Source organism: Hipposideros armiger, unplaced genomic scaffold (genome assembly GCF_001890085.2).
Source record: "Hipposideros armiger isolate ML-2016 unplaced genomic scaffold, ASM189008v1 scaffold_47, whole genome shotgun sequence".
NCBI classification, from domain to species: domain Eukaryota; kingdom Metazoa; phylum Chordata; class Mammalia; order Chiroptera; family Hipposideridae; genus Hipposideros; species Hipposideros armiger.
Window position 1 is genome coordinate 67205 of NW_017731397.1, and position 13319 is coordinate 80523.

Genomic DNA, 13319 nt, shown 5'->3' on the forward strand with positions numbered 1-13319 from the left:
TGGTTGCTAGTTGGGAGGCTGGTTGGGATGAGGGAGAAGGTGAGGGGATTAGAAAGCACAAATTGGTAGTCACAATATTGCCACGGGGACATGAAAGACAGTTTGGGGAATATAACCAATAGTAAAGATTTTGTAGGGTATCAGAATGGCACTTGTCTTATTAGGGAGACCATTTCATGGACAGTGTAGGTGCCTGACCATTGCACTGTACACCTCAAGCTGAAGCTGAATAATACTGAATGTCACCTATAATTTAATATATATATATATATGTATATATATATATACATAGGATATGGATTACAGCATAGTGAATAGAGTTATTGGAATTGTAACAGCTATATACAATTTCAGAGGGGCAATAGATTGGGGGAGGTGGGTTATTTTGTGAGGGGTGTAAATGTCTATTACATTGTTTTATACACCTGAAACTAATAAAAAAAACATATTGGAAGAAATATTTGCAATAAAGATATGTAAAGAATTAATATCCAGAACACAAAGAACTAATAAGAATCTATAGCTAAAAGACAAACAATAAAAATGGGAAAAGAATAAGAACAGAAAAGGAAATGTAAATGGCTGTACATAAGAAAACATAACAGAAAAAAGCACTCAAGCTAACTAACTAGAGAAATACATTCTGATAACCAGGATACCCTTTATACTCATTAGATGGACAAAAATTATACACAGTTTGATGATAGAAAATACAGTTGGCCAAGAGTATGGGGAAATGGATCCTTTTAGACACTATCATGACAACATAAAGCATTTGGGCTATATCTACTAAAATTAAAAATATTTATATATTGTGACCCATAACTTCCACTTAGGATTTTCCCTAGAGAAACATTTGTGTATGAACTCAAGCAGGCCTATACAAGCATATTCATTACATATAGTTAAGGCAAAAAAATAGGAGGAAACATTATGAAAATTGGCTAAATAATCTGTGATGCATTCACATTGTGGAACACTGAGAAATTAAAAAGAATGAGATCTGTATTTACAATCTACATTGTTGAGAGAAAGAAAAAAACCAAGTTGCCTAGTACTATATATCAAATGATTCCACACACAAACAAACTAATAATACCATATACGTGTTTTCAATAGGCACATGTATAATTATGTAAATTCATAACAAAAGGTATGAAAGAAGACACACCCAAGTGGTAACAGTGCTTCTCTGTAGGAAGGAGAGTGGGATTGGTGGGGTGTTGGTCAAAGGAGACTGCACCTTATCTTAGATTGTTTTTTTTTTTAAAGACGTCATTTTTTTTAAAGAGCAGTTTTAGGTTCACAGCAAAGTTGAGAGGAAGGGAGAAAGATTTCCCTGTATCCTTTATCCCACACATGCTTAGCCACACCAGCTATGAGCATCTGCCATCAGATGGTACATTTGATACAATCGACCCTACATTGACCCGTCATTATCACCTAAAGTCCATTGTGTGCATTAGCCTTCCCTCTTTGTGCTTGTAATGTTTTAATATAAATTGTAGTGCTCGGTTATTCCAATATCTTTTGAACACCCACCTGATATCTCATCTATCTAATGTAGATTCCAAAAAACTTGCTTTCTCAGCCTGTGAGAAAGGCTGTAGAGTATGAGGGTCCTTTGTACTCCCATAAGAATGCTCACCAAGAGAACCCCAAGATTGAGAATGTTCTGATTAGGTAGATAACATGACCAACTGTGAGCATCGGTCAGGCTTTCTTCCGTCACTCCAGTGCTTGCTTAATGACTCCATAAACTATCCTGGGGGCAGGGACAGAAGTTATTATGTATGGCGTCAGCAATGTGAACTTCCCCGTCATCAAAACTGACCTGGACACATTAGATTTTGCCAGCAACCCTAAGTACTTCATAGAGAAAAGTCTCCCTGGGTGTACTAGTCAGCCGCCTGGTGGGAGGTTGATTACATTGGACCTCTCCATCCTCAAAGAGTCGATCTATCCTCACAGGACCAGACACTTCTAAATATGGAGCTCCGTTTCCTTCTCACTACGCTTCTGCCAGTTACATCATTAGTAGACGTACTGAATGCCTTAGTCAGTGCATGCCACCTTAAACCAATATGACCTTTGACTAAGGAACTCAACGTATCACAAAAGAAATAAGGCAATGATTGAATGTAAAGGTTTCAGTGGTCTTATCATATTTGCAGAATGGTAGAATAGCCTTTTGAAGATTCAGTTATGGCTGAGAGTGGTCCTACAACGTGTGGCACACACTAAATCAGTGACCAGTAGTTGCCCCCATGGTCCAGAAAGCAAAGGGGATGTGGGTGTGGTGTCTCTCACTGGTAGACTTTCTGTTACACTTGAGAAGAATCTTACTTCCTCCCCAGTCACCTTGGGCTTTGCTGATTTAGAGGTCAAGGGAGGCATGCTTCCATCAGAGGACACAACAGCAGTCCCATCGAGTTGGGAATTGAACTGATGATGTGGTAATTTGGAACTCCTTGTTATTCTGGAGAAAACAGGCAAGAAAGGACAACACCAAGTAGGCTGGGACGACTGATCCTTAATGTCAAGGGCAAGAGGGTTGCTGTTATCCAATGATGGGGAAAAGGAGTATTTCTAGAACCTAAGGAATCTTTTTGGACACCTCCTAGTATTGCTTCCAGTGCCGTAAAGTTAATGGAAGACTGTAGCAGCCTCATACAGGCAGAACTACTAAAAGCATAGCTCTCTCAGCCCCATGAGGTAATGAACTATCAGCTCAGGTACTGGCTGAGGGCAAGAGCTTGGAACATGTGGTGGAGGAAGGAAATTATATAACCAACAAGGGCCTAATGCAGCTGAAGAAATGAGGACTATCGTTATGTCTCATATTTTCTTCCTTGATGTGTCCGGTCTACTTTTATATAAACTAATTTTTTCTCTCCTTTCTCCTTATTTTATATAGGGTGTGTTGGCAATGGTTTACTTTATTAAGCGCATAAGCGTGGACTATCAGGACGAGATTGTGACTGAACCAGAGAGGAGTGAACGTCACCCAGGGATCCTGGGCTTGGCTCTGGATGCAGGAACCAATGGGACTTTGCGTATCCCCTTTTGGGGAGGTGAGTCCATTTTCATTTGCATGAAAAAGTCTTGCCTTTTCTTACATTAGAGCTGCAGTTTTCAAACTCTGCTGCATCTTAGACTTACCTGAGGGATTTTAATAAAAATGCAGCTTCCGTTTCAGTAAATCTGGGGTGGGGGCCCAAGAGTTTGCATTCACCGTTTCCTAGGTGATGCTGATGCTGCTGGTCCATGGACCACACGTTGAACAGAAAAGCATGGTATTGTTGTTGCTGCTGTTGTTTAAAGTGACAGTCGACTGGCGCTGATGGCATTCTAACATCTTTCCAATGCTCTCGCTACATTTTGCTACTTTCCCACATTTTGAACAGCCCCCTTTCCTCAGTAGAATCCAGAGAATCCACTTCCCAGCCTCCCTGGGGACCAGGGTGCCAATGCGTGTCCTAGGTTCTGCCAGTCGCCCACATCTGCACTAGGCTTTGATGTGAACCTGAGAAGCCTGAGACAACAGGCTACAAGTGGGGCGTCCATACTGCTAATAAGACAGCAGCAGAGGTAGCCAGTGTCAGCAGACGCATTTCCCCGTACGTGGCCAGTCGTGGAGATGAGTCTGGCTATTATTCCTGAAAGCTCAGCAAGTAGTCTATTTCTCTAACCCTCCCACAGTTTTATGAGTTCACCTAATATCCTCTGATAAATCCTCTTTTGCTTAAACTAGCCAGAATGGATTCTGTTGTTTGTAACTAAAAATCCTAACTCATAGACGTGAATAATTTGTGAAATTAAAATTTATTTTTTAATTTAAAAAGAACAGAAGTAGTTTTGTTGGAAAAATGAACTTAAAAAAGAGCAAATTGTAATTTAACTTAAATGTGATAATGTCTATAAAGCACTTGGCACAGTGTGTGGCATATACATAGCTGGACACCCTCATTATAAATATTTGGGTAATCACAACATAGTATATACAAATCCCACCAGACAGAATGTGACTCTAGGTAGCTCTCTCCAAAAAACAGACCTAAGGAAGTGAGAATGGAGAGGTGTTCAGCTCCAGTCAGAACTGAAGGTTCAAGAATAGGATCAAAGTTCATGCAATTTCTAAAAAAAATAAAAATAAAAATTTTAAATAGTATTAGCTTTTAACAGATGAAAAAGTAAAACTGAAGGAATTTTTGAACTGTATAGATAAATATCTCTTCACTACATAGATATAAATTTCGAAAAGATTCCTATAAAGTTAAGAAAAAGTTTTTGAAACATTTAGGATATTGGAGTCATTAGTAGTTTTTAGATCATATTGACTCTCAGGCAGGAAAGATAAGTTGATAAATCCTGATTGACTTGCTTCTCTGTGATTTATTTTCTTTATACCATTATGTCAATTTTCAGTCATATCTATGCTGTTTTTTGCTTACTAGATTTGTAAGAGTTGTTTTGCTCATTTTTTTCTTAGACCTGTGATCTCCCCTTTTATAATATTCTGTTGCTTAATTGTCTTGTCTTTTATTAGATTCACATACTTAGTTCTTTTATAAGGAATCTACTTTTGTTTCCCGGGTTATGATTTTTCCAAGACTGGTTTCTTCATGTCTGTGTGTGTGTGTGTGTGTGTGTGTGTGTGTGTGTGTGTGTGTGCATGTGTGTGTTTATATGTCATTTTTTTCCCTCTTCTCTTCCCAGTTTACAAAGGCTCCTTGCAATTTGTTCTCATATTACATTGGGCAGCTCGGTCTAAACCCAGCCATTTGCTATGATACAGTGCGGGTGAATGCTCCTGATTTTCTGCCATCTGAAACCAGTTTGCCTTTCTGTCTGTGCTACAAGCTTGACTGAATATTCTCTCCATTTTTCTTTGGCCTGACGGGATGGGGGAGGCAGCGAGGAAGTGCTCAGATGGTGTCAGGATATAGCCGGCGGTCTTGGGTACTACTGTCTAAAATCCTATTAAATGTCCTTCTTCCAGTTAGGAAAGTACCCACACCTGTGAACTTCTGCCTGTTCCCGCAAGTTAACACAACATTCCGGAGAGCACACATCCTGCAGAACTTCATGCTTTTGAGATTTTGCTGTTTTAAAAGAGGGGCTTCTGCTCTTGAGGCATTTTTCCTTTTCTATTAGGATTACCGACTCCATCTTTTAATCTTCAAACTGGAGAATTATCAAGATTTTGTACTCACCTTGTCTCAATATGCATTTGGAACATAGGGATGGGGTTACGTGTAATGCCTCTCAACCAATAGTATGGCTTCCCCTGTACCCCTGATGCTTCCAGGGAGAGCTTGGAAATATGTATGCGTGGTTTCATTTGGGTTGTCACAATGAGTGCAGGATGCTGCTGGTGTTTATAGGTAAAGGGACAGAGATGCTGAACATCTTACAGTATGTGCGACAAAAAATTGTCCTGCCCCAAATGCCCTGTTGAGAAACATTTAATTAGTAACTGGAATGAACTACAAAGAATTTTCTTGGTACATTAAAATTAATGGCATAAGATTGTTCTCCTCTTATTGTTTGGGGGCTGCCGGTAAATTCTGTACTTTTTTTAGGCAACAGGAGATGGATATTATATGATTTTGCTTCATTTATATGGTCATATTAGCCTCCAAGTGTTACTGCTACTACTCTTATAATTATTAAAGAGTACGAGTTACCACGAATTGTAAAGTATTCTTTAGTTCGCAGAGCACTAAATATCTATTTAATAGCTTTTTAACATCTGACAGTACATTAAGAGGAAGACTCCATTTCGTGTTGTTTTTAGACGAAGTAAAAATTATGCTACTTTACCAAACATAAAAGAAGTGTTTACGGAAATAAAAACAAAATTATAAGTTTTCATTACTTTGTGACTTCATTCTCCTACTGAATGGATGCTGAATTGGCGATGGCTGACTTGGCTTAGAGTTTCTGAAACTCGCCCATTACTGTTAATTAGATATTGCTGAAGTTCCTTTAAAAGAGTTTTACTTAGATGTAGTTATGTCTAGAAGTGTCAGAAGGGACAGTGATGTCCCACATGACATGACGCTGACATTGCAATAGAACATGCATACATAAATATATGTATCAGCTATAAAGAAGAAGGAAATAGTACCATTTGCAACGATATGGATGGACCTAGAGAACATTATGCTAAGTGAAATAAGTCAGTCGGAGAAAGACACATGCCATATGATCTCACTTATATGTGGAATCTAAAAAACTGAATGAGAAATGTAAACAGAAATAGTTTCAGAGACACAGAGGAAAAACTGAGTGTTGCTAGTTGGGAGGGGGTGGGGATAAAGGAGAAGGGGAAGGGATGAGACAATACAAATTGATAACTACAATATGGCCTCAGGGATAGAAAAGACAATCTGGGGAATATAATCAGTAATGTCGTAAGTATTTTTTAGGGGGCCAGTTGGACTCATTTCTTGTTAAGGAGACCACTGCATAAGACAGTGTAGAGGCCTGACCACCGCACTGTATTTCTGAAGCTGATGTTGAATAATATTGTATGTCAATTATAATTATATATACATATAATCACGGGATGTGGAGTAGAGTGTGGGAATGGAGTCAATGGAATTGTAATAGACACGTATGACATCAGGGGTGGGAGGGCAGTGGATGGGGGAGGGGCGTTGTTACTTTGTGAGGGGTGAAAAGAATAACTATTATATTGTTCTGTACACATGAAACTAATAATAAAATAAATAAATAAATAAATGTAATCATATTTCCTTTAGTAAGCCATGTTCTCTTCTTACCCTCAGAAGACATACTGGAGGACATCTCACCTAGACATCTTCCTAAAAAGTAGGTACTTTTAATTTCCAAAGTCATATAATGGGAAGGTCAGGAGGCAAAGGAGTGATCCTGTTCCCATGAGGAGGCGGGTGAATGTGTGGCACCGCCACACCTCACTGAAAATCCCCTCCAGGGAAGGTGGCAGGGGTGGTTGTGAGAAAGAGCTTTTATATGGCCCAGAAAGGGCCAGACCCTTCAGAGAGCTGGAAAATGTTTTATTATTTTGTTTAAGGCTCTTTTGGGGGAGAAAAAAAAATATTGTGATAGAAGTTATTCTCTGTTGGGGGGGAACAAAACCTATTCTGTAGTTGTTTATCAAGTAACCTGCTTTGTATTAGAAGATGGGACTTTGTCCTAAATATATTTTTAAGACATAAATATGGCAAAATGATAGCATTTAACATAAAAGTATGTGAAGGGAACAGAATACATTAACTTGCATTTCTGAGTTGGGGATGGAATTTCAGGATTTCCTCTACCAGAGCTGCATTTCATGAGGCACCAAACATAAACCTCTCATTTCAAGCTGGATTTCCCTTAAGAAACAAGTCTTTGGCTTTCCTTTTATACACTGGAATTCTGTGAGTACAATTCTAATTCTTTTAGAATATTGTGCACTTTTTCAGTGTACAAAATTTGGGGACAATAGCTGTAAATGCCTTAAGGAGCTTTACCTCTAGTCTCTAGAACAATGCTTGCTATACTCAAATTACTGAATAAATAAGTGAATGAATGAACAGATGAAAAGAACTTGGGTTTTGGAGTCAAATGAACCTGGACTCAAATCCCTGTTCCACAATTTCATAATTGCCTGACCCAAGGAAAGGTACTGCATCTGTTGGGTCTCTATTTATTGTAAAACCAGGATAACAATATCCACTTTACAAAGATATTATAAATCTCTATTATATTGGAAAGTAAGTTCCATGAGAGTAAAGACCTTGAAAAAAATGTGTTGGATGAATTAATGAACTTGAGGTCCTCACTCTCTATGTGTCAATATTTAAGTCTTTCTAATTGGACTGACAAGCTTTTTCATGGGTCTGCTTTTTATTGCGTTACTGAGGCGTCAATAAGGTCATTGGCCGCCACATGTCCCTATTGTTACTGTCTCTCTCTCTCTCTCTGTCTCGCTGTGACTTGTCTTCCTAATTTTATTTTTTTTAACTGCTTTAGAACAAACTAGTTAGCTAGATTGTTAGTAAACTAGGTAAACAGGATTGTTAGATAACATGGGAGTAAGAAGGCTGTGTGTCAAGGTTTGATGGGTTTTATTTTGAGTAAATTTCATAATTTTTAGTAAATAGTCAATGTGACACTTAATTTATTGCTCAGATATTTTTTGGCTTTCTCTTCAGTTTTAGTCTGTGTTTTGAATAAACTTGCTGCAAGAGGGACTTTAAGATTTATAAATGATTATTGAAATATTTTAATACTTGAAAACAATACCCAATAGAGTCTAATGACTATAGATTGATGAACAAATTAAAAATTAGAAGTTCCAAAAAAATCAAGAACATCTGTACAAATTAGGCCAGCTATTTGCTCAAGCAAAAACATTTTTAATTTAATCTCTCTCAGGGATATTCCCATTTAGTTTGAGATAAAATGTGACTAGCAAGGGAATTAAATTAATCAAAATTTCTGATCATAATACTTGAGCATCTCTAAGGACAGCAAAGATATCCGTAAACACAGATGTTCTACTGACTTCACAATTAGAAATTATATAATTAGTTTTTCCATCTTATAAATAGTAAAAGAAATAAGTTTGGAGGTAGATGTAAGTTAACAGAGCACTCACTATAGAAATGAAGAAAAATCAGTACTGAAGACCTCTATGTGACAGGCAGAAAGGTTATTTACCTGGGCCAGATCGCTCCCCCAAATCCATAGTGCTGATGTCCCTTGCCCATGACACGAGGAGGTTCATGTTTTGGCCTGTGTTCCTCAGGGAGCGAAATGGGTATCATCCCGCCATATTCCCTGTCAGCGCCCCACGGAAGCGTACATTGTTGGAGCGACTCCCTCAATTCTTGATACCTGTGAAAAAAAAGAGAGACTTTTGGGTATATACCTAGCAGCAGAATGTTGGGTCATATAGTAATTCTGTGTTTAATTTTTTGAGGAATGTCAAACTGTTTTCCATAGTTGAAAATTTCTACCAATTTACATTCTCATCAGCAATGTATGAGGGTTTCAGTTTCTCCATATGCTTGCCAACACTTATTTTCTTTCTTTCTTTTTTTTTTTTTATTATAGTGAAATGATATCTCTTTGTGGTTTTGATTTGCACCTGGGTCAAAATGTTGTTGAATAGAAGCAGCATAAGTGGAGCCGGGAATCCAAAGTCAGTAATGACCACCCTTCACCCCCATCCTGGGAATTTGGATAAATTTTGAGGAAGGTTTTGGACCTCCAGAAGGTATGCAGTAAAGATTTGAGTGGAACTTATCAAGATCTTAAGTGCTGAAAGAATAGAGTTGAATTTGGGGCCAAATCAGTAGAGCTGATATAGAATTCAGGAATCTGAGGGCCGGCCGAATGGTGCTTTAGTTAAGAGCTGGCTTGGGACGCCAGCTCTGAGCAGCAGGGCCCCGGTTCAGATCCCACATGGGCCAGTGACACTGCCCTCTACAGCTAAGATGGTGAACAACAGCTCAACCTGGAGCTGGGCTGCTGTGAGTCACCAGCGATGGCATAGGCTGCAGTGGGGCTGGGCGGTAGCTGGCGCGTGCTTTTGTGAGCTGCTGTGAGCCGCCATGAGTGGCCGTCCAATGGCCGATGAGTGACTGCCTCATCCGGGAAGAGCGCAATGATCACAATACCAACATGGGCCAGTGAAGCGACGTCCTCCACAACTAGACTGAAGGACAAAAGGACAGCAACTTGTCTGTTTCCTTCCCCCAATTCCCCAATAAAATCTTAAAAAAAAAGAATTCAGGAATTTGAGGCATTGTAGAGAAGAGCTGTGGTGAGAGGTAAAGCAAGAGAGGAAAACAAGAACAATGTCCCGTGGCGCCTTACAAGCCTTTTGGACTATATAGTCTATACAGTCTTTGGACTATATAGTTTCTAACTGGGAGCCAGTTAGAAACATGGGAGAGCTCAGACAGAGACATAGGGACAATGGAGCTACTTTTTCTTTGTACCACTCCAGTGAAATCCCCCTGTAAATATTTTCTGAATGAAATGAAGAACTGACATTCAGGATTGTCTTATAAATGAAATGCTTTATCTCATAAAGTCACCAGTTAGGGGTTGTCAAACTATGGCCCATAGGCCAAATCCAACCTACTGCCATTTTATTGGAATGCAGCCACAACTATTGACTATATGTTGTCTCTTGTCTAAGGCTGTTTTCGCCCTATAATAGCAGAGTTGAGTAGTTTGACAGAGACTGTAAAGCCCAAAATATTTCCTATCTGGTACTTTACAGAAAAAGTTTGCCACCCTGTATACTAGCTAGTCAAGAAAATTTGGGAGACCATTGATTTGGGGTGCTGTCAAATGGATGGTGGCATTCAGCTCTCAGACCTCTGAAGTCTTCACCAGCTCTATGACAATGATCAACAGACCCGGTTTGGGGGGCATGACAAGTGAAAAAATTTTAAACACATTTGATTAATGACAATATAAGGTTTAATATCTAAGTTTTTAAAAGTTACATTTAAATTAGACAAGTCAATTTCTCAACATCTGACCCCCATATATTACACTGTCCCAGGAAGATGAGACAGTAGAAATGTTAATCAATCACTTGGGTTGGCATCCACCTAAAGCCAGCAAGTTGCAGGAAACCATTTAAAATAAAAGGCAAAGCAAAAATAAGTCCTATTTCTCTTTTATTTTAGGGTTTCACATTTCCTCCCTTTGCTTTAATAATAATAGCAATATATAGAAGGGACTGATTAAAATATTGAAGATCTAGGATTAAATAATTTTAAAGCTTAAATAATACAATAATACTAATAAATTATTAGTGCTACAATCTGTAGCCACATAAAATTAAGTGGTTTTTTGTTTGTTTGTTTCTGATTTGTTTATTTTGTTCTTTAGATTCCACATATAAGCAAAATCACATTGCATCTGTCGTCTTCTGTTGGACATACTCCACTCAGCACAATACCCTCTGGGTCCATCCATACCGTTACAGATGACAAGAACCCATTCCCTTCCATGGCCAAGTAATATTCCATTGTATACATGAGTATGTACCTCCTCCTCTTCATCCATTCATCCATCAATGGACACGCAGGCTGCCTCCACATCTTGGCCATTGTAAACAGTACTGCAGTGAACATATGGATGCACACGTCCCCTTGAAGTAGCATTTTGGGTTTTTTTGGATAAATACCAGAAGTGGGATTACTGGGTCCTGCTTTGTCTCTTGATATAGACTTTGTTTTCAGTCTGTTTTGTCTGGTATAAGTATGGCTACCCCAGATTGTTTTTTTTTTCCATTTTCATTAAATATCATTTTCCATCTCTTTACTATCTGACTGTGTATGTGTCTTTCAATCTGAAGTGAGTCTCTTGTAGGTAGCATATGTAAGGGTTTTGTTTTCTTATTCATCCAGCCTTCCTGTGTATTTTGAGTGAAGCATTTAATCCATTTATGTTAAAAGTAATTGTTGATAGATATGCAGCTATTGCCATTTTATTATTCATAATTTTGATCTCTTTTATTTTCTGTCTTAAAGAATTCCCTCTAACATTTTTTGTAATACTGGTTTGGTGGTGATGAGCTCCTTTAGCTTTCACTTGTCTGGGAAGCTCTTTATCTGTCCTTTGATTTTAAATGATAGCCTTGCTGGGTAGATCCACAAAATGCCAGGACACCTTGAGGCCTGCTGCCACCTGGCATCTCCCTTAAGGTTCAGCCACTGATAAAGCCTCTTGTGGTATGGAAGTTGAGTAAGGCAGGGTCTCAGGGAGTCACTAGAGTAGGAAGCGTTGTGGTCACTAGGTTAATGTAGATTCTTATTTGATGCCAGTGCCGGGCCTGGAGCTACTCAAGAAAAATCTCAGAGCACACTGAGGCCAATTGCCACCAGTGTCAGGCCTGTGGACTCTGATAGTCTTCCAAGAAAGAGTGCAATGGGGGCAGGGCTGGCCGCTCTCAAGAAAGTGCCTCCAGCATTAGGGAACTTGGGTGGGGCGGGGTCCCAGCTGAGTCAGCAGGGTGGAGCCCTGGAGCTCACCAGACCAATCAGATTCAGATTTGGCTGTAAGCATAGGAGGTGGGTTTAACACAATAAAGATGGTGGCTGTCTGCCCAGCTGCATGGGAGAAGGATGCCTCACAAGGAAAATGGGACTGTCCTCCGGCCCTGGCCTCCAAACCACACACCTCAGTCTGCTCCCCGTACGCCTCTGATGCCCCGAGTCACCGTCCCTCCACTGGAGCCCAAGGTGAGTGCCTGCAAGTGAGTGAGTCTGTGCATGGGTCCTTTAAGAGGACATCTGGGTTTCCTGCGGCCTTCCATCCTACCTGGATGGTTGGAATCCCACTGTTTTTCACAGCCAGATATTGTGGAGGCACCTCTTCCCCACACCAGTACTCTGGGCTGGGGAACCTGGAGTGTGGCTGGGGTCCCTTGCCCCTCCAGGAGGAACCTCCATGGCCAAGGTATTTCTCCCTATTTTCAACGTCCACGTGGAGGTTTGAGACCAGCCCATTTCGCGTCTCTGCCCCTCCTACCAGTCTCAATGCAGCTTCTTGTTTATGTCCTTAATTATAAAACTTCTGTACAGCCAGACTTCAGATGGTTCTCCAGGTTAATTGTTCTATAATTTAGTTGTAATTTTAATGTATTCATGGAAAGAAGCAGGCACGGTGTTTATCTGTTCCATCTTGGATCTCCTGTTGAATCTCTACTTGTTTTTGAGAAAGATATGCTCCCTATAGATGAACCAATATCTCACTTTGGAGTCACTTTACAGAATTTTGAGCATTACATTCCAAATTTGTGGGCCTGAATTGAGCCAGTAATTACTGGGAGGCATGACTGAAGGAAAGCTCAGAACAAACATACTAATTTTTAGTTGGCAGACAGCTAATAGTCAAAAAGTATTCATGAATCAGAAAGCAATCAAATGAACCCATAAACAAAATGGAAACATGTCATGAAATCTTAATCAATTCTCAAGGCACACCTTGATTGATGTGTTTGCCTAATAAGCTACAGAACTTGCTGGAGGTAAGGAGATGTCCACTATATGGAAAAAGGAGGTAGGCATCTCTGATGATTCTGAATACCTATATCTGCTATCCTTAAATTTTCAATGGATGAAATACAAAAGAACACCACCTATTCATTAATTATTCATTAAAGGTGATCAACTCGGAATATATATATATAGATATATACATATATGTATATACATTTTATAATTTTATATATAATATATATAGTGTGTGTATATATATATAATATATATAGTGTGTGTGTGTGTATATATATATAGTGTGTGTGTATATATATA

At 39.3% G+C, this 13319-nt stretch overlaps 1 protein-coding gene across 1 annotated transcript in view; it reads right to left on the bottom strand.

Annotated features, from left to right (window-relative positions):
* The window catches only part of SPMIP4 (sperm microtubule inner protein 4), a 53596-nt gene that overhangs the window by 35792 nt on the left and 4485 nt on the right, over positions 1-13319 (bottom strand). Inside the window, exon 3 of the mRNA XM_019639873.1 lies at positions 8698-8874. Coding sequence (XP_019495418.1) covers positions 8698-8874 — 177 coding nt within the window. The remainder of the gene's footprint in view (positions 1-8697; positions 8875-13319) is intronic.